Below are 19,579 nucleotides of genomic sequence, written 5' to 3' on the forward strand. Positions count from 1 at the left end.
GCTCATCCAGGTCCCAGACTTCTCTGTCGAAGCATGCTGTAAGAGATCCTCGTTCGTCTGTTTCTACAAGGCACAAGTCGAGACATTCAGTTCCTCAGACTCCTGGGACCTCTCCATCGAGACATCTCAAACGTAAGCACTCTCTGACTCCACCTATATCACACAGCGGAGCTTCTTCTGTGACTCTTACGTTGGATACAGATGTACCTTCTCTGTGCTCCAGGGAGGCTTCTACTTATTCAGCAACGCCTTGGTCTTGCTCCACTTCTCCTCCTGAGGGCTTTTCATCTTCGAAATCCACATTTTTTCAAAATTCATATTTGACATGATAAGGCTCTTCAAATTGATCTTCAATCTGAGTCTAAGTATACTCTTGAATATTTGACTGAGATAGAATTGCCCCATCCACCAAAGGACACCATGAGACTTCCCATGAATCCTGTTTTGAAGCAAACTTTCCTGAGAAATCTTGAGACTCCTTATTCCATTCCGGCTATACCCTCAAAAATGGAATCTCGTTACCATACGGTTCCTTGTAAAGGGTTTGAGGAGCCGCAATTGTCTCACCAATCTTTGGTGGTAGTATCTAGAGAATGACACGATGACAAAATCCATCACCATTCCCGTCCCCGCGGATAACCGCGGGAAACCATCTTTATGTCATTCTTTAAGGAAAGAGGGAAGAATCAGAGTATGAATGGCCACAACCACTGACCCGCAAGATTTGCTTTGAATAATGCTGGTGTAGAAGGACAGAGGATGAAATAGACACTAGAAAATGACATGGGTTTATTTCCCGTGGTTATCCGCGGGGACGGGAACGGTGATGAATTTTGTCACCGTGTCATTCTCTAGTAGTATCATCTCTCAAAAAATCTAATCCCACCAAAGTCTATGCTACAGTTCCTCCAGGCAGCGGAGGATGGACAATGGATAAATTTGGACGCCATCTGTATCAAAATTCCTTGATGACAAACAGGATTTTGAATTACAATTTCATGTTCACATCTTATCTGAAGTACTGCATAAACACCATGCCTTACTTCTCCGACTTACCTGAGCAGCGGTTGCCTGAGTTTCAACAGCTCTACCATACTCTATCACAATTACGTCTTTTTATGCTTCAAGCAACTTATGATGCATTTGAAATGTCATCTCGAGTCACTGCTTTTTCTGTGACAATGCGACGTCTGGCTTGGCTATGCATTGTGGACATGGATCCTAACTTTCAAGATCATCTAGCCAATATACCATGTCAAGGTAATGAGCTGTTCGACTCCATTGAGGCTGCCACCAAGTGTCTGTCAGAGCATGAGCCTCTTTGATTCAACCTAAACCTAAGCCTCCAGCTTCTAAGCCTTTTAGGCCACCTCCACATTGTTATCCACAGAAACCTACTCCAGCTTACTCCAGGCCTCCACCCAGGAAATAGCCACAGCAGCACCGTCAACAAAAACCCTAGCCTCCTGCTGTAGCTAAGCCTGCACAGTCTTTTTGACAATCTAAATCTGAGCATAACGTCCATCTTTATCCATCAGTCTTCTGTCCTCCCTATAGAAGATCGTCTCCATCACTTACCAACAGTTGGAGCAGATTACATCAGACCTCTGGGTTCTCACCATCATCAGAGAGGGTTACTAGCTCCAATTTCTTCAAATTCCACCAGATCTCCCTCCAAAAGAGTTTCCTTCCAACATGTCACAACTTCCCCTTCTTCTTCAGGAGGCTCAGGCTGTTTTTTGCCTCCATGTCGTCGAGGAGGTTCCCTTGACCCAACGGGACACGGGATTTTATTCCCGTTATTTTCTGGTCCCAACGAAGACGGGGGATTTACGACCTATCCTGGACCTCAGAGCTCTCAACAAATTTTTTATCAAAGAGAAGTTTTGGATGCTCTCTCTTCCAACCCTGTATCCCCCGATTGATCAAGGAGATTGGTTAAGCTCCATAGATCTCAGAGGCTTACACTCATATTCCAATTCATCTAGCCTCTTGCAGATTCCTAAGATTTTGGGTGGGGAATCTTCATCGTCAGTACTGAGTCCTCCCTTTCGGCCTCGCATCATCTCCCAGAGTCTTCACAAATTGTCTGGTGGTGGTGGCTGCAGCCCTGCAGATACAGGGTCTTCAAGTCTTTCCATATCTGGATGACTGGCTCATCAAAGCCTCGTTGCAACAGGAGGTTATTGTAGCGACCCAACGGACTATAGCATTTCTCCAAAGTCTTGGGTTCAAAATCAATTTTCCAGAGTCCTAGTTACGTCCCTCACAAACTCTTTATTGTAACCATCCTGGACACTGTTCAACTTGGAGCATTCCTGCCTCAACCACGCCAAGATGCTCTCATTCACCTTTGTCAACGAGTGTTTTCCCTCACGTCAATCTCGGCAAGACACATGATGGTTAGACAGTAATGCTGGGGGCAACTTTTTTATTAGCCTACCCCTGTAAATGTTTAGTTAAGTACCTTGCAGTTAAATATGGAGTTTTTTTTTACCTGAACACTTGCGTGCATTTCTTGATATGAAGAAGTTGTCTACTGCTAGTGTTAACTAATGTTATATAGGGAACCGTCTGCTAAGCCTATTCCTATTATATATCAAGTTACTGCTATAATTATAGTTTCTCTTCACATTTTCTAGGAACTCTCTAAGGATAGATTGTGGTCTAAGAAGGTTTAATTTGTTTTCTTTGAGAATTGGTTTAACTTTTGTATTTTTACAGCTGTTTTTCTTGAACAAGGTTATCTTGTGTTTATTTTGAAAATTCAATAAAGATATAAAAAAAGACACATGATGGTTCTTGGTCACATGGCATCTACAGTTCATATGACTCCTTTTGCCAGACTTCATCTCAGAATTCCTCAGTGGACCCTGGCATCTCAGTGGCAGCAAGCTTTCAGAATTCCTCAGTGGACCCTGGCATCTCAGTGGCAGCAAGCTTTCAACCCATTCTCTCAACACATTACAGTGACTCCTTTGTTGAGACAGTCTCTCCACTGGTGGATGCTCTCTTCCAATCTTTCCAGAGGTTTGCTATTTCACACACTACCTCATCAGAAGATTCTCACGACAGATTCCTCGACATACGCTTGGGGGGGGGGGTGCACCTAAATGGTCTCCGTACTCAGGGTCACTGGTCTAGCGTAGATCGTCGATGTCGTATCAATCTGTTGGAACTCAGAGCGATCTTCTATGCTCTCAAAGCTTTTCAGCATCTTCTCCACAACACGGTAGTCCTCATTCGAACGGACAATCAGGTCGCTGTGTATTATGTGAACAAGCAGGGAGAAACAAGATCTCTCCCTCTTTGCCAAGAAGCTCTAAAGCTTTGGAATTGGGCAATTCTTCACAACACCTTCCTGAGAGCTGTCTACATCCAAGGGCAGCAAAACTTTCTGACGGACAAATTATGTTGGAATGGACACTCAATTCCTCGCCTCTACATCACATTTTTGTTCATTGGAGAACTCCTCAGATAGACCTCTTTGCATCTCCCCACAACAACAAACTGCCTCAGTTCTGCTCCAGGATATACTCTCCTCACCGCCTTGAGACAGATGCTTTTCTTCTGGACTGGGCGAATCAGTTTCTCTATGCGTTCCCTCCATTACCTCTGATTCTCAAGACTCCTGTCAAACTCAAGAAGGAGCATACCACCATGATTCTGATAGCTCCTCGGTGGCCCAAACACCATGGTACTCCCTTCTACTTCAACTCAGCACCAGGGAGCCTCTACTTCTACCAGTATTTCCCTCTCTGCTTACACAGAGTCAAGGGTCTCTGCTTCATCCCAACCTGCAGTCTCTACACCTAACAGCTTGGTACCTCTCAACCTAACTACCACTATACAGTTCTCTCAATCTGTACAGGACATTCTAGAGGCTTCCAGGAAGCCATCCACTAGGCAGTTACACCCAGAAATGGACTAGATTCTATGCTTGGTGTACTATTCATCACAAGGGGCTGCAATCTACCTTCTTGTCTTCGGTTTTGGATTACCTGCTGCACTTATCTCAATCTGGCCTCAAATCCACATCCATTAGAGTCTACTTCAGTGCTATTGCTGCTTTTTATCAGCCTATCGAAGGGAAACCTGTGGTTTCCAGGTTTAATAAACGACCTTTTTTCAATGTCAAACCACATCTCAGGCTGCCTCCAGTAGTTTGGGATCTCAATGTTGTTCTTGCTCAATTAATGAAGCCTCCTTTTGAACCAATAATTTTGCTCACCTTAAATATCTCACTTGGAAAGTGGTTTTTCTCATTGCGCTCACATCTGCTAGATGAGTCAGTGAGCTACAAGCTGTAGTCGCAGGTCCAACTTTCACAGTATTCCATCATGACAAGGTGGTCCTCCGTACTCATCCTAAATCCTTACCTAAAGTGGTTTCAGATTTTCATCTCAGTGAATCCATTGTTCTTCCAGTGTTTTTTCCAAAGCCTTATTCTCATCCTGGAGAAACAGCTTTTCATACTCTGGACTGTAAACGTGCTTTGGTTTTCTACTTGCAACGCACTCAACTTCACAGAACTGCTCCTCAACTTTTTATCTCCTTCGATCCAAATAAGTTGGAACATCCTGTTTCCAAGCAAACCATCTCCAAATTGATGGCTGCTTGCATCTCTTTCTTCTATGCTCAGACTGGTCTCCCTCTACAGCAGGGGTCTCAAAGTCCCTCCTTGAGGGCCGCAATCCAGTCGGGTTTTCAGGATTTCCCCAATGAATATGCATGAGATTTATGTGCATACACTGCTTTCAATGCATATTCATTGGGGAAATCCTGAAAACCCGACTGGATTGCGGCCCTCAAGGAGCGACTTTGAGACCTCTGCTCTACAGGGTTGAGTCACGGGCCATAAAGTTAGAGCTATGACGGCATCTGTAGCTTTCCTCAGATCAACTCCTATTGAGGAAATCTGCAAGGCTGCCACTTGGTCCTTAGTTCATACATTCACCTCTCATTATTGTCTGGATACTTTCTCTAGACGGGATGGCCATTTTGTAACATTTATTCTCCTAATTTGCCAACGCTCCCACCATCCCATTCTGTTTAGCTTGGAGGTCACCCACATGTTGAGAATATGCTGCCTGCTTGTCCTGGGATAAAGCACAGTTACTTAGCTAGCTATCTGAACTGAGGTACCTCAGAGAAATGCATGACCTACGTTTGGTGGGAAGGCACTCGCGCATGCGTGGTGCAGCACTCACAAACTTTTTGAAAGTTCTTCAAGCAAGTCTGCTTGCAAGGCTGTCCACTGCGGGGCTCCGTGGATGACATCACCCACATGTTGAGAATATCTGCCTGCTGTCCCTGGATAACAGCTGTTAACGGTAAGTAACTGTGCTTTACGGTAAGTAACTGTGCTTTCTTGTACAATCTCACCCTATTCCTGAACCTTTAGGGTAGTCGATCCCTTCTCGCGAGCTCTCTTGTGGGACGCTTCATTTGCATACTTTTGCAACTCCTCTCTTACCTCTGGACTGCCCTCCAATTCCCCAGTTGTCTTCCTACAAGTGATACAGTAGGAGTTTGTCTTATCTGCATGTGTATATTTTACTTCAACCTTTTCTGGAAAATTTGCATGTTGTAGAGGATCCCTTTTAGGGGACATCTCTAGCTGCAGGAAACCGCAGACCCTGAGGCAAAGGGTTGGTTGCTTTGCAGTGCATCTCTTGGACATCCTGTACTTACAGATTGGGAGCTCAGGGACTGTTCCCTTGGTAGCATAGCTCACCCAAAGTTTGTCCACTAGTGGGCTTGAGCGCAGGTAGTGTGACTCCGTGGCGATCCAGGATCAGGACCGATTGCATTCTTCCTCACAATTGAGTGTGCGGGCACCAGAAAGGGTCGAGGTCTCAGGTCGGGAGGTTAGACCTGAGAGGCAGTCAGAAGACACAGGCAGTCCAATTTCCAGGCTTATTGTAGCAGATCATCTTCCTGTAAGCTGTTTCAGCTTCCATCTTGCAGCACACAGTGAGTAACATAGACTGACATCCTGAAAGCTTGATTTTTGGGGGGATCTCAAAAATTGTGTTTTGGGGGATTTCAGGGTTAGTCCTAGGTCCCCACACCATAAAAATCCTAAAATTGCTATTTTAAAAAAATTTTTTTGGGGGTGGCTTCCCTGGGCTGTATTAGTGCTAAAATAACTGCTGCGGTAGCCATCTTAGATTTCCCAATATCATTTAAAAAGCTTATTTCTGCCTCAAAACACCTCCTTTGTGCTCCAGAACAGGTGGGATGAACTCCTCAGAGTAGGATACTTCTGATTCATGTCCTATTTGTGGCAGATGGCAATTGGAAGAGCATTCATGTTTCATATGCCATACAGAATGTTTGGGTGGGGCGGGAGCCACTACCTTGGGCCCCCCTCCCCCCCCCCCCCCAGTTCCTTGGGGGATTCTGGGCCTAATCTGCCTGAGGACCATTCAAAAAGTCAAAATTTGAACCTGGGAGCAGCATGAGTTTGTTTTTGGCAAAGCATAGAGGCTGAATCACACAAAAGTACAAACCAGGACCACAGGTGCCCTCTGCCCCTTAGAATGCCAAAGGTTTAGAGCAGTGTATCACAAACTGTGCGCTGCAGCAGATTCCAAGTGTGCCCTGAGATGCCGGCAAGGAGGAAATGTGCCGGCTGACTGTTTACAGGAAATGTCTCTCATGGGGAGAGGCACATCCTGTAGTCAGTCAGCCTGCGCCTCTCCTCCTTGCTGGTGCCTCTGCTCCTTCTTACCTCTCCTTCTGCACTACCATCACCACCATTGGTGGTAATAGGAGGCTCAGGGACGCAGCTGGAGGACATCCACGTGATGTCATCTTGTCAGCCGCACATTTCCAGGTGCCCTCTAGCCACAGCCCCGAGATTAATGTGCCATAGCTTAAAAAGTTTGCAATACACTGGTTTAGAGGGTCCAGGTGCCCGTAATCATCAGGAACTCGCTTTAGCTCTACCTAAGAAAAACCAAACCAATTATGACCCCGGCTGGGGGCCGATCCTCTGTGCATTGCAGGGAGACTTTCAGTGTTTTTAGAAGAATGGACAGAGATCATCACTGAATACTGGGTGCTGAACATTCTCAGTTCTATCATCCCCTTCCAGATCTTTTCCTGGACTCCCCAGTGGGAAGACTAGACAAGGTGGCAGAGATCAGGGCAACAGTCCAGAGATTGCTGGATATAGAAGCCATAGAGCCACTTGGGCTTTGGCAGATACTCAATATACTTTATTCTACCAAAAAGAGGTTCTGAAGACTGAAGACTGATCCTGGATCTCAAAGCAGTCAATGCAGCTTCCGGATAGAAACAGTGAGGACAGTGATCGCATCGGTCGCACCTGAGGAGTTTTTAGCCTCTCTGGATTTAACAGAGACCCAACTGCAGAGCCTCATATTTCTGGAGCACATGGAATTCTTGAGATTCCACATCTTGGAATAGCACTTCCAGTTTGTGGCTTTGCACTTTGGGCTGGCTACAGTTCCTCAGCCCTTCACCAAGGTGTGCATGGTAGTCACAGCCCATCTGTGCAGACTCTGCATTTGAGTCCATCCGTAGCTGGATGATTGGCTCTTCGGAGTCCAGGCCGAGTCAGAGGGACACCTGTTGCTGCAGAGGCTAGGCTGGATGATCAACTTTCAGAAGAGTCATCTCATTGTGTTGCAGGAGTTGGAGTATTTGGGTGTCTATTTCATCATGGGAGTGAACAATATGTGGCACTCAAGGAAAAGGTTCTCCAACAGATCTGAGCTCTTTTGAGCATGCCCACTCTAGCCTGTCAATACTTTCAAGTGCTGGGGTCGATGGTTGCGACAATAGATGTTTTATCTCTTGTGCCAAAACCCATATATGGCTGCTCAAGAGGGAAAGCTTAAGACTAGCAAATGACCTGGGGACAAAATTTATTCTCATCCCTGCCCTGTCCCTGTGGACTCTATCCTCATCTGCTCATGCCTCAAACATTTATGATTTTATATTTAAATCTTTTTATTAAAGTATAGAAAGGGACAATATTCCATATAACTGTTTGTAAATCACAAATAGAGCCTTCCATTTTGATCTGGTTTTGGTGCAGCCTTCCCAAAGAGTTGGTTGTCTGTGTTTCTATATCATCTGAGAAGATAATTGGATTGTCTTTCAGACTTGGGTATAGAAGAGCACCAACCCTATGTAGTGGATGAACAGAAAAATAAGTGCCTTCTAAATGTTGGAAATGCTCCTTGATGCCAACTTGAAAGGATGAATCAGTCGCAGTAAGATGCTTGAACTGGGCACATGATGGAAAGACGTTTCAGGTGATAGGAGTCTGATTAGCGGACAATTCTCTCTTGTCACATCAAAAGCAGTACTAACATTAGTTCATTTAAAACTAAAAGTAACTTCATCAGTTGTTTTTAATCAATTTATTCAGTTGACAGTTTAAGATGTGTTAACTTTTACATTTTGACACCATCATTTTATTGATGCTGTTCCATCTAGTTGAAACAGCTTGTTTAAGGTTTGTTTCAAGCTTTTAGAGAATGACATGAGAACACAATTTGTCCCCATGAGCTCTACTTCAGACCAGACTGCAGGCAGCAAATGTGCAATGCTGCTGCTGAGGAGCAAAAGAAAACCATATTTAAGTTAGACTGGTGTGAGCAGCTGATGATGTTGAATTGCGAGAACTCATGGCAGCCAATTGGTTAATGGCTCTGCACGGGCAGGAGCGAAGGAAGGTTGCTCCTGCTGCTGTTTACCGCTGGACCACCATGGATTCTAAAAGTATGTGGCTGGGGCAAGAGGCAGAAGGGATTCCTGCTGTCCCGGCCCACCGCTGGACTACCAGGACTTATGGCAGGCCTGGTGAAGGCTTACAAGACATCGGGAGGGGGGACAGAGTACAGAAACTGGCAGGACAGTGAGGGATGGGAACTGGGTATAGAGACAGGCAGGGGAGGGAGTGAGTGAGGGGGCTGGATGCAGAGCCTGGCAGAGTAGGGAGGGAGGGGGAACAGGGGGAACGTATAATGTACTGTATTGTGGGAGGTAGATTTCTGTCACATTAGCCTCTGGAGAGGGACAGATAGCCTTCAGAATGGGCAGCCCCCCCCAGGCAGGCAGGGCAGCTCCGGGCCTCCCTCACCTCCACTGTTACGTTTTTTACATTCTGAGGCCCTCCCTCACCGGACGCAGCTGCCTGGAGCACTGACAGCAGACGTGGCTTCCTCTGAGTCCTCTTCCCTTGCGGCAGAACATAAGAACATAAGCAGTGCCTCCGCCGGGTCAGACCATAGGTCCATCCTGCCCAGCAGTCCGCTCCCGCGGCGGCCCAAACAGGTCACGACCTGTCCAAATCACCAGAAGGGGCCCCCATGCCACCTTGGTTTCCTATTGAGTCCTATCTTACCATCAAAGTCCTAGCCCTCCGGTCTTGCACATGCACGACCTGGTCGGGTTTCTATACTTATTTTCTGGTTAGCTTTCTCAGTATCCCACGATCCCTTTATCCCTCAGGAATCCGTCCAGTCTCTGTTTGAATCCTTGTATCGTACTCTGCCCAATCACGTCCTCCGGTAGCGCATTCCAAGTGTCCACGACCCTTTGGGTGAAAAAAAACTTCCTTGCATTCGTTTTGAACCTATCTCCCTTCAGTTTCTCTGAATGCCCCCTCGTACCTGTTGTCCCCTTCAGCCTGAAGAATCTGTCCCTATCTACCCTCTCTATGCCCCTCATGATCTTGAAGGTCTCTATCATATCACCCCTGAGCCTCCTTTTTTCCAGAGAGAAGAGCCCCAGCCTATCCAACCTCTCGGCATATGGGGGCAGTGTTCCAGCCCTCTTACCAGTTTCGTTGCTCTCCTTTGGACTCTCTCGAGTACCGCCATGTCCTTCTTGAGGTACGGCGACCAATATTGAACGCAATATTCCAGATGCGGACGCACCATCGCTCGATACAGTGGCAAGATGACTTCCCTCGTCCTGGTTGTTATGCCCCTTTTTATGATGCCCAGCATCCTGTTTGCTTTTTTTGAGGCCGCTGCGCACTGTGCAGATGGCTTCAGTGATGCATCCACCAGCACTCCCAAGTCTCTCTCAAGACTGCTTTCTCCCAACAATGCCCCCCCCCCAATTTGTAGTTGAACAACGGGTTTTTTTTTCCCTATATGCATGACCTTGCATTTTTCCACGTTAAAGCGCATTTGCCATTTGTTCGCCCAGTCTTCCAGCTTGTCTAGGTCCCTTTGCAGGTCCTCACACTCCTCCCTGGAGCTAACTCTGCCGCACAGTTTGGTATCGTCTGCAAATTTTATAACCTCGCACTTTGCCTCCTTTTCCAGGTCATTGATAAATATGTTGAAGAGTAACGGCCCCAGCACCGATCCCTGCGGCACACCGCTCGTGACTCCCCGCCAGTCAGAATATTGGCCCTTTACTCCGACCCTCTGCAGTCTACCCGACAACCAGTGCTCTATCCATCGGTGCACATCCCCTCCCACCCCGTGGTTCCACAGCTTCCTAAGCAGCCTTTCATGTGGCACCTTGTCGAAAGCCTTTTGAAAATCGAGGTAAATGATGTCGATGGGTTCCCCATTGTCCACCCGACTGCTTATTCCCTCAAAGAAGTACAGAAGGTTCGTTAAGCATGACCTTCCCTTACAGAATCCGTGCTGGCTTGTTCTCAGTAGGCCATTTCTCTCAATGTGCTCGCAAATGCCTTCCTTTATCATAGCTTCCACCATCTTCCCTATAATTGAAGTCAGGCTCACCGGCCTGTAGTTCCCGGGGTCACCCCTCGATCCCTTTTTGAAGATAGGTGTGACATTCGCCAATTTCCAGTCCTCTGGTACCTCTCCAGTTTTCAAGGATAGGTTACAAACATGCTGGATTGTGCCCGCTATTTCTTGTCTTAGCTCCTTCAGAACCCTCGGGTGGATCCCGTCCGGACCCGGTGATTTGCCGCATTTTAACCTGTCTATCTGTTTGAGGACATCCTCCTTACTTACCTCTATGTGCTCCAATTTCTCAGCCTGTTCCCCACTCATGAGCTCCTCTGAGTCCGGTATATTAGCAGAGCAGTGCACAAGGCTGCCGGCCTGGTCCCGTGCTGCTTCCCGCGAAAACTCTCCTATTAAGAACTCTCGCAGGAAGCAGCACAGGACCAGGCCAGCAGCCTTGTGTGCCACTCTGCCGCAAGGGAAGAGGACTCAGAGGCAGCCGGGTCAGCTGTCAGTGCTCCAGGCAGCTGCGTCCAGCGAGGGAGGGCCTCAGAATTTATAAAAGGTAATGGGAGGGGTTTGGGTATTTGCTTCATAAGACGCACCCTTATTTCCACCCCCATTTTTAGGTGTGGAAAAAGTGCTTCTTATGGAGCGAAAAATACAGTATATGTAACTGAATGTTGGTTTTGATATCGTCTGTGCCTCTTCGTTCGTTGTTCTGTTCTTACCCAAGGCATGGTACCTTCTTTTCTGTTGTTTTCTCCATTTCATCTTGTCATGTTCTCAAAACCACCTCTGATGTGTGAATGGTGGTTGTTTTTTTTTGCGCAAAACGCATTATGGTTTCCACATTTCTATTCATGGTTTGCACTACACCTTCAAAGCCCTCAAAGTCTGGCCAAGATTTTTTCCAACAGTTATTTAAAGTAGCCTGTGCGATACCATCCCAGGCTATGCCAACATAGTCAATTATGTTGCACATTGTCACTGTCTTCCAGTAATTGAGCATGGTGGTGATTTCATTGTCTGCTTGTATAGCTTCACAGCCTTTGCTGTAAAGCTCCTGCATATAGTAGCACTTGTAAGTCTTTATTATGCCCTGACCAGGGGGCTTGGATGTTGAATGTTGTGTTCGGAGGCATGAAGAGAATATCAACATCGGGGTGTGCATTTTCAGGGTCCTGGTGACAGTTTACTGGAGTATTATCCAAAATCAGCAATACCTTAAAGACAAGGTTTTTACAATGAAGATGTCATTCAATTTATGGAACGAAACAGCTGTTGAGCCAATCCAAGGATAATTCAGACATCATCCAAGCCTTTGTGGTTCCATCTCCAGTGGACCGATACACACTGCAGTTCAGGTTCTTTCCTTTAAGTAACAAGAGTTTGGGCTCTGCAGACCACAAGAGACTTGCACTTGAAATACCCTTGGTTGACATTGGCTCACAGTAATGGTGGCATGAACTTTAAATGCCTTAAAGCTAGGGGCTTTGGCTGCCATTTTCATTATATTTGTCTGTTTCCCAGTCTACTTGTAAAACATTGAAGAGCTGTTCTGGCACATAACTCTTTTCCTCTATTACACTTTAGCAGGTATTTTTTAAATTCTTCTGCAGCTTCATTGTCAGCTGAACCTGCCTCTCTGGAAAGGCTTACATATTTTAGCGTATATCGCCTTTTGAAATGTACAAGCCAGCCAGAACTAGCAGAAAAGGGTTTCACGTTTTCCCGACCTTTGTGATGTGTTTATAATTCTTTTTGGCTTTCGTCCACAGACCAATACTGTCTACTGCTTTTTTTTCTGATCTACCATTTGCATTGCCCACAAATTTAGCCTCTCTTCCATTGACTCATCATGCACCACAGATGTTTTGGAACTTTGGGTGCGGCTTCACAAACAGATTGACCAATGTCGTCGTCTTTTTGCCGGATGTTCGGATTGTTGATTCATTAATATTAAACTTGAAGCCAACAAACACTTGCCAGAATGAAGCCTGTCTAGTACACAAATTTTGTCACTAAAATCACGTTTGTTTATTTAAGGATTAGTTTCTTGCAACCTGCTCCCTTTCTTGGTGGCCATTTTCAGAAGTAAATGCCAAAACTGCAAAAGAAGGCTGTTTATTAAATGCACATGTCCATGAAAATGTGAGCAAAGCAACATGAATGGTGAATAATCACAATTCACATACCCATGGATGTGTGAAATAACGTATACTGAATGTGTGAATAGCGAAAACGCACTGTAATGTGATAAGCCAAAAAAAACTTTAAAAGAAGCCATATAAGCAAAACCTAGTACTAAACAATTTCAAATATATACATTGGTGGTAAGTATTTAAATATATGCTCTTGTCCCAAAGAACTTAGGTGTCCTTTTATTAAGGTGTGCTAAAGATTAGCGCGTGCTAAATGTTAAGGCATCCATTATATTCTATGGGCACTTTAGCATTTAGCGAGTGCTAAATCGGTTAGCGCACCTTAATGAAAGGACCCCTAAAAATCTAAATGGGAAATGCCTGAAGTCACGAAGGGTATTAAAGGCAGAAGTGGGAATTAAACCGTAACTTGCCTAGCTCTTGGTGCACTGCTCTAACCTGTGGGTCATATCCTGTGAAGGAGTCAATTGGACCACTAGACACAAAAGGGTAAAAGTGCTCAGGGAAAACAAAGCAGTAACTAAAAAAACCCTACATTTTCTGTTTGGCCTTTGAAGAGGTCATATCAATACTGGAAACCTTTTTTTTTTTTTTTTTTTTAGTAACAATCACCAGGACTGGATGGTATTCACCTTAGACTTCTGAAAGAACTCAAAATGATATAGGTTACATTAAAAATGATCAAGGAGTGAAAGAGTGGCCGATGTATCATCAGTTTTTATTTTTAAAGTAAATTTTTTTTTATTGAATTAAGGTGAAAGACAAGTAAAAACATTCATGGTAAACGAAGAAACCAGGTAATCAATATTTGTATTTTTCATATAATAACCCTCTGTACATAATGATACACCAAACCTGAATTAGTGATTAAAACAGCAGTGGATTTTTAGGGATTTGCAGAAAGATCTTGTAAGATTAGCAATCAGCGTAAAATGGTATACTGTATATACTTGAATATAAGTCGATCTAAATATAAACTGAGACCCTCATTTTTCCCCCTAAAAGGAGGAAAAATAGTTGACTCGAATATAACTTGGACGGCTTAATATTCAAGTGCCCTCCCCCGTCAGGCTCTGCACCCTATCCCCTCTCCCTGCTCTGTCCTCGTACCTCCTCTGCCGATCCCTGGTGGTCCAAAGGTGCAGTGGACAGGAGCGATCTTTCCACACTCCTGCCCCATTGCTAACCCGGTCGGTGGTGGCTGCCATGAGATTGGGTTTCTTCAGCTGCTGAGCGGCACCAAGCAGGAGCATGCTTTGACACTCCTGCTCAGCAATGAGCTGCTTATTGACTGGCTTCCGTGAATTCTAACTAGAATTCACAGGAGGCAGTCAAGAAGTGGTTCAGCGCCGAACAGGAGCACCAAAGCATGCTCCTGCTTGGTGCTGCTCAGCAGCTGAAGAAACCCGATCTCGCGACAGCTACCATTGACCAGGTTAGTATCGGGACAAGATCGTGGAAAGCTTGCTCCTGCCCGTTGCACCTCTGGACCACCAGGGATCGGCAGAGGACAGGGCAGGGCGCAGAGCCTGGCGGCAGCCTGCAATAATCTTGGGAGGGGGGTGCTGGCCTGAATATAAACCAGGATCCCCATTTTTGGGTCAATTTTTTGGCCCCAAAATCCCGGTTTATATTCAAGTATATACGGTACATAAGGAAAAATACATATACTGAGTGCTAGGTGTGGTGCTAGGGGTGATTACCGTATTTTCACGCAAATAACACGCACCCGTATAAAACGCGCACACGAATATAGCGCGCAGAAATCACGATGATTTGCACAAAAACTTTGATATACCGCGCTCACGGGTATACCGCGCATGCTGCCCGACGCTCCTTTCGCCCGCCCTGACTTTCCGTGCGCTGTCCCGACTCTCCGTTCACCCCCCCTGCCTTCCGTGCACTGTCCCCCCTTGAAGGTCTGTCCCCATCCTGAAAGCCTGATGCCCCCCCCCCCGACGTCCGATACATCCCTCCCCCCCCCCCGAAGGACCGCCGACTCCCCAACAATATCGGGCCAGGAGGGAGCCCAAATCCTCCTGGCCACGGCGACCCCCTAACCCCACCCCGCACTACATTACGGGCAGGAGGGATCCCAGGCCCTCCTGCCCTCGACGCAAACCCCCCTCCCCCCCAAGAACCTCCGACCGCCCCCCAGCCGACCCGCGATCCCCCTGGCGACCCCCACGACCCCCCCACCCCCCTTACACCGCCGACTTCCCGACTTCCCGACAACACCGCCGACTTCCCGACAATATCGGGCCAGAAGGGAGCCCAAACCCTCCTGGCCACGGCGACCCCCTAACCCCACACCGCACTACATTACGGGCAGGAGGGATCCCAGGCCCTCCTGCCCTCGACGCAAACCCCCCTCCCCCCCAAGAACCTCCGACCGCCTCCCAGCCGACCCGCGATCCCCCTGGCGACCCCCACGACCCCCCCCACCCCCCTTCCCCGTACCTTTCGTAGTTGGGCCAGAAGGGAGCCCAAACCCTCCTGGCCACGGCGACCCCCTAACCCCACCCCGCACTACATTACGGGCAGGAGGGATCCCAGGCCCTCCTGCCCTCGACGCAAACCCCCCTCCCCCCCAAGAACCTCCGACCGCCCCCCAGCCGACCCGCGATCCCCCTGGCGACCCCCACGACCCCCCCACCCCCCTTCCCCGTACCTTTAGTAGTTGGCCGGACAGACGGGAGCCAAACCCGCCTGTCCGGCAGGCAGCCAACGAAGGAATGAGGCCGGATTGGCCCATCCATCCTAAAGCTCCGCCTACTGGTGGGGCCTAAGGCGCGTGGGCCAATCAGAATAGGCCCTGGAGCCTTAGGTCCCACCTGGGGGCGCGGCCTGAGGCACATGGTCGGGTTGGGCCCATGTGCCTCAGGCCGCGCCCCCAGGTGGGACCTAAGGCTCCAGGGCCTATTCTGATTGGCCCACGCGCCTTAGGCCCCACCAGTAGGCGGAGCTTTAGGATGGATGGGCCAATCCGGCCTCATTCCTTCGTTGGCTGCCTGCCGGACAGGCGGGTTTGGCTCCCGTCTGTCCGGCCAACTACTAAAGGTACGGGGAAGGGGGGTGGGGGGGTCGTGGGGGTTGCCAGGGGGATCGCGGGTCGGCTGGGGGGCGGTCGGAGGTTCTTGGGGGGGAGGGGGGGTTGCGTCGAGGGCAGGAGGGCCTGGGATCCCTCCTGCCCGTAATGTAGTGCGGGGTGGGGTTAGGGGGTCGCCGTGGCCAGGAGGGTTTGGGCTCCCTTCTGGCCCAACTACCAAAGGTACGGGGAAGGGGGGTGGGGGGGTCGTGGGGGTCGCCAGGGGGATCGCGGGTCGGCTGGGAGGCGGTCGGAGGTTCTTGGGGGGGAGGGGGGTTTGCGTCGAGGGCAGGAGGGCCTGGGATCCCTCCTGCCCGTAATGTAGTGCGGTGTGGGGTTAGGGGGTCGCCGTGGCCAGGAGGGTTTGGGCTCCCTTCTGGCCCGATATTGTCGGGAAGTCGGCGGTCGTTCGGGGTGGGGGTGCGAGTGGTCCTGCCGGGGGGGGGGGGATGTATCGGACGTCGGGGAGTCGGCCGGGCAAGAGGGCTTGGGCTCCCTCTTGCTCCGATCGTGGATGCGGGTGTGGGTGGGAGCGCGTGCGAGCGGTCGTTCGGGGTGGGGGTGCGAGTGGTCCTGCCGGGGGGGGGGATGTATCGGACGTCGGGGAGTCGGCCGGGCAAGAGGGCTTGGGCTCCCTCTTGCTCCGATCGTGGATGCGGGTGTGGATGGGAGCGCGTGCGAGCGGTCGTTCGGGGTGGGGGTGCGAGCGGTCCTGCTGGGGGGGTGAATCGGGCGTCGGGCGGGGTGGGAACTATGTTTTAAAACTTTGGTATACCGCGCTCACGCATATAACGCGCGAGGGGTATGCGCGGTAGGTAAAAACGCGTATAACGCGCGCGTTATATGCGTGAAAATACGGTACTGGAGGCATTGTGGAGAATAGGTTGAAATTTTCAGTTTAGTATGCTGAGATTGGCAAACAAAATGTAAACAGAATTTTAGAAACCATTTGGAAAAGAATAGAGCAAAACAGAGACCATGTTTGTTTTAGCTGTGACCGCTACTCCTTTAGTATTATTTGTATATGCAGTTCTGATTGCATCATCTCAAATGATACATTGGAAGTAGAAATGCTTTAGAGCTGTCCTGGAGGACCACCAGGCCATTTGGATTTTTGGGATAGCTCTAATGAATATGCATGAAAGAGATTTGTATAGAATGGAGGTGACAGGCATGCAAATCTGTCCCATGCATATTCATTAGAGTTATCCCAAAAATCAGACTGGCCTGGTAGTCCTCCAGGACAAGGTTGGGGACCACTCCTTTAGAAAACAGAAATAAAAATGATAGTGATGGAACACCTTTCTTACTGAGGCAAGCTGGTCAGGATAGGACTCGTCAGCTTGGAGAAAAAATGACTGAGGTATTAACTTTTTAAAAACATGAGTGGAATGGACAAGTGAATGGGGGCTGTTTGTTTTCATCTTTGAAAGATTAGCAGACCTTGGCATAAAACTAACTAGCAGATTGAACTTAAAGAAGGTGTTTGATTATGCAGCTCACAAGCCGAGGAATCTGTTGCTGGAGAATGTGGTCAAGGAGACTTAATAGTGGGGCTCATGAGAGGTTTGGATAAGTTTCTGCAGTACGAGTCAATTGAAAAAAGAAAAATTAGCTGAGTAAACGTCTAAGACTCTCGCTTGCCCCTTGAAATAAGTTTTGAGAAATTAGATCTACTTTTTGGGATTTTTCATGTACTTGTGATCTAGACTGGGTTCTGCTGGAAACAAAACGCTGGGCTTGATGAACCTTGATATAACGCAGCATGCGTTTTCTTATGAAGATGTGAACTTTTTTGGATTTAAGTCATATTGATAGTTACTATGTGATAATAAATTAGATATTTGATTGGTTTATCTATGAAAGTGTTTCTCAACTTGGTTCTGGAGTACCCCCTTGGCAGTCAGGTCTTCAGGATATCCACAATGAATATGCAAAAACTTGATTTGCATACTCCCTCCATTATATGCAAATTTATTTCATGCATATTCATTGTGGATATCCTGAAAACCTGACTGGCAAGGGGGTACTCCAGGACTTAGTTGAGAAACACTGATCTATGATTCATCTGTAAGTACTGAGTATTGCAATCAAAGATTTAACTTAGTGATTTTATTTTTGATTATTTCAATTGTGCATTGTAACATTTTTTAGTATACAGTATTGGTACTAACATATAAGAGGTTCAATGTGTTTATACTAAAATCTAATTAAAAATCAGGAGAGAATTATGAACAAAAATGTGTATAAACTTTATAATTCTGCATGATCTATTTGTTAAAATGAGACAATATTAATCGAGTTTATTTTAAAATGCAATACAGAAAGTTACCCAGATGCAGAATTTGTGTGTGCAGAACTCCATAAAGTGTACTTTTTAAGAGTAGATAAAAATCATAAGGTTGTACTTTCCACTGTCTCATCCTCCTTTTTATACTTGATCCCTTGGCTGCCCACTCTTCTTTTAGCTTTCCAGACCTGACCACCATTTCTTCTCATCTTTACCAAGCTTGATGCTTTGTTCTCCCATCCCCCCCAATCTCTTTTTCTACTCCTATCCATCCCCCTTTGCCTCTCCACTCATCTTCATTTTGCTGTGCTTGCTCTTTTCTCCTCTTTCCTGACCCTCCCTCTACTCACTCTCCTCCTCTCTCCTCTTTTTCCTTTCTATCCCCAGTCCTTCCTTTCCTGGCCCTACTGCTTTGTTTCTCTCCTTCAGCCCTGACCCCTTATATTCCTCCCCTACTTAAACCTTATCAACCTCATGGACTGATGTGGGCTGAAGCTACCCCTGCGCCAGCCAGTGCTGACATAGCTTCCTTCCTGCCACAGGGCCAGATGCTGTCACCGTGTCCTGCCTGCCTGTGTGGCCAGAATGCAACATGGCTTCCCGCCTGCCCGCGTGTGCAGACGTTGATGCCCCTTGTTCCGGGCGAAAGCCACCGTCGATGCTGCATACCTCCGGCTACGATGGGTACATGATAGGATGCCTTTCTTGCTTTGTGGCCCATTCGCCAACCTGCAGTAATTTTCAGCACAATTTTCACATTTTGCGCAGCAGGGGTATTCTTTTCAAATTTTGCATAATGCAGTTGAACAGAATTACCTCAGGCCTAATAGATGTATTTGAATAATGTGACGAGTGGATTTACAACTAATTTATAAACATTCTACATGTTTATTATAACATGATATTTTGCTGACTAGATTTACCCTCTGGTTGTAAAATGTATTGATTTGATATCATATTTTAGAATCATTAGCACTAAAGCTGAGTTTAAAAATCTTTGGTTTCTAAATCATGCTGGTCAACTTTTTTTTTTTTTTTTTTAAATAAAACTTGCATTAATATGCAAAATAAACTGCTGTTTTGTGTATATTCTTATGTAAAGTTCATGCCAAAACATTTTACAGTCTTCTAATGGATTGTCTCTTGCATGCATTTAAATACAAATATTTAGGGGCAGATAATATAGAAGAATGCTTGTCTTAACGTACATACTCTTACACCTATTTTTTCCTTAAATAGATGATGTACAGTTTATCGATTATGAATATTCAGGCTACAACTACCAGGCATATGATATTGGAAATCATTTCAATGAATTTGCAGGTAAAATCTAAATTGTTCC

At 47.0% G+C, this 19,579-nt stretch overlaps 1 protein-coding gene across 3 annotated transcripts in view; it reads left to right on the top strand.

Moving 5' to 3' along the window:
* Nucleotides 1-19,579, top strand: part of ETNK1 (ethanolamine kinase 1) — a 144,959-nt gene that overhangs the window by 60,660 nt on the left and 64,720 nt on the right. Inside the window, exons 5-6 of one of the 3 annotated variants that reach the window (XM_033951574.1) lie at nucleotides 18,780-18,971; nucleotides 19,477-19,560. The exons of 1 other annotated variant lie outside the window; for it this stretch is intronic. In XM_033951574.1, the coding sequence (XP_033807465.1) occupies nucleotides 18,780-18,971; nucleotides 19,477-19,560 (276 nt within the window). The remainder of the gene's footprint in view (nucleotides 1-18,779; nucleotides 18,972-19,476; nucleotides 19,561-19,579) is intronic. One more of the 3 variants, XM_033951575.1, reaches the window with a different exon arrangement.

The sequence above is a fragment of the Geotrypetes seraphini genome, chromosome 7 (assembly GCF_902459505.1).
Source record: "Geotrypetes seraphini chromosome 7, aGeoSer1.1, whole genome shotgun sequence".
NCBI classification, from domain to species: domain Eukaryota; kingdom Metazoa; phylum Chordata; class Amphibia; order Gymnophiona; family Dermophiidae; genus Geotrypetes; species Geotrypetes seraphini.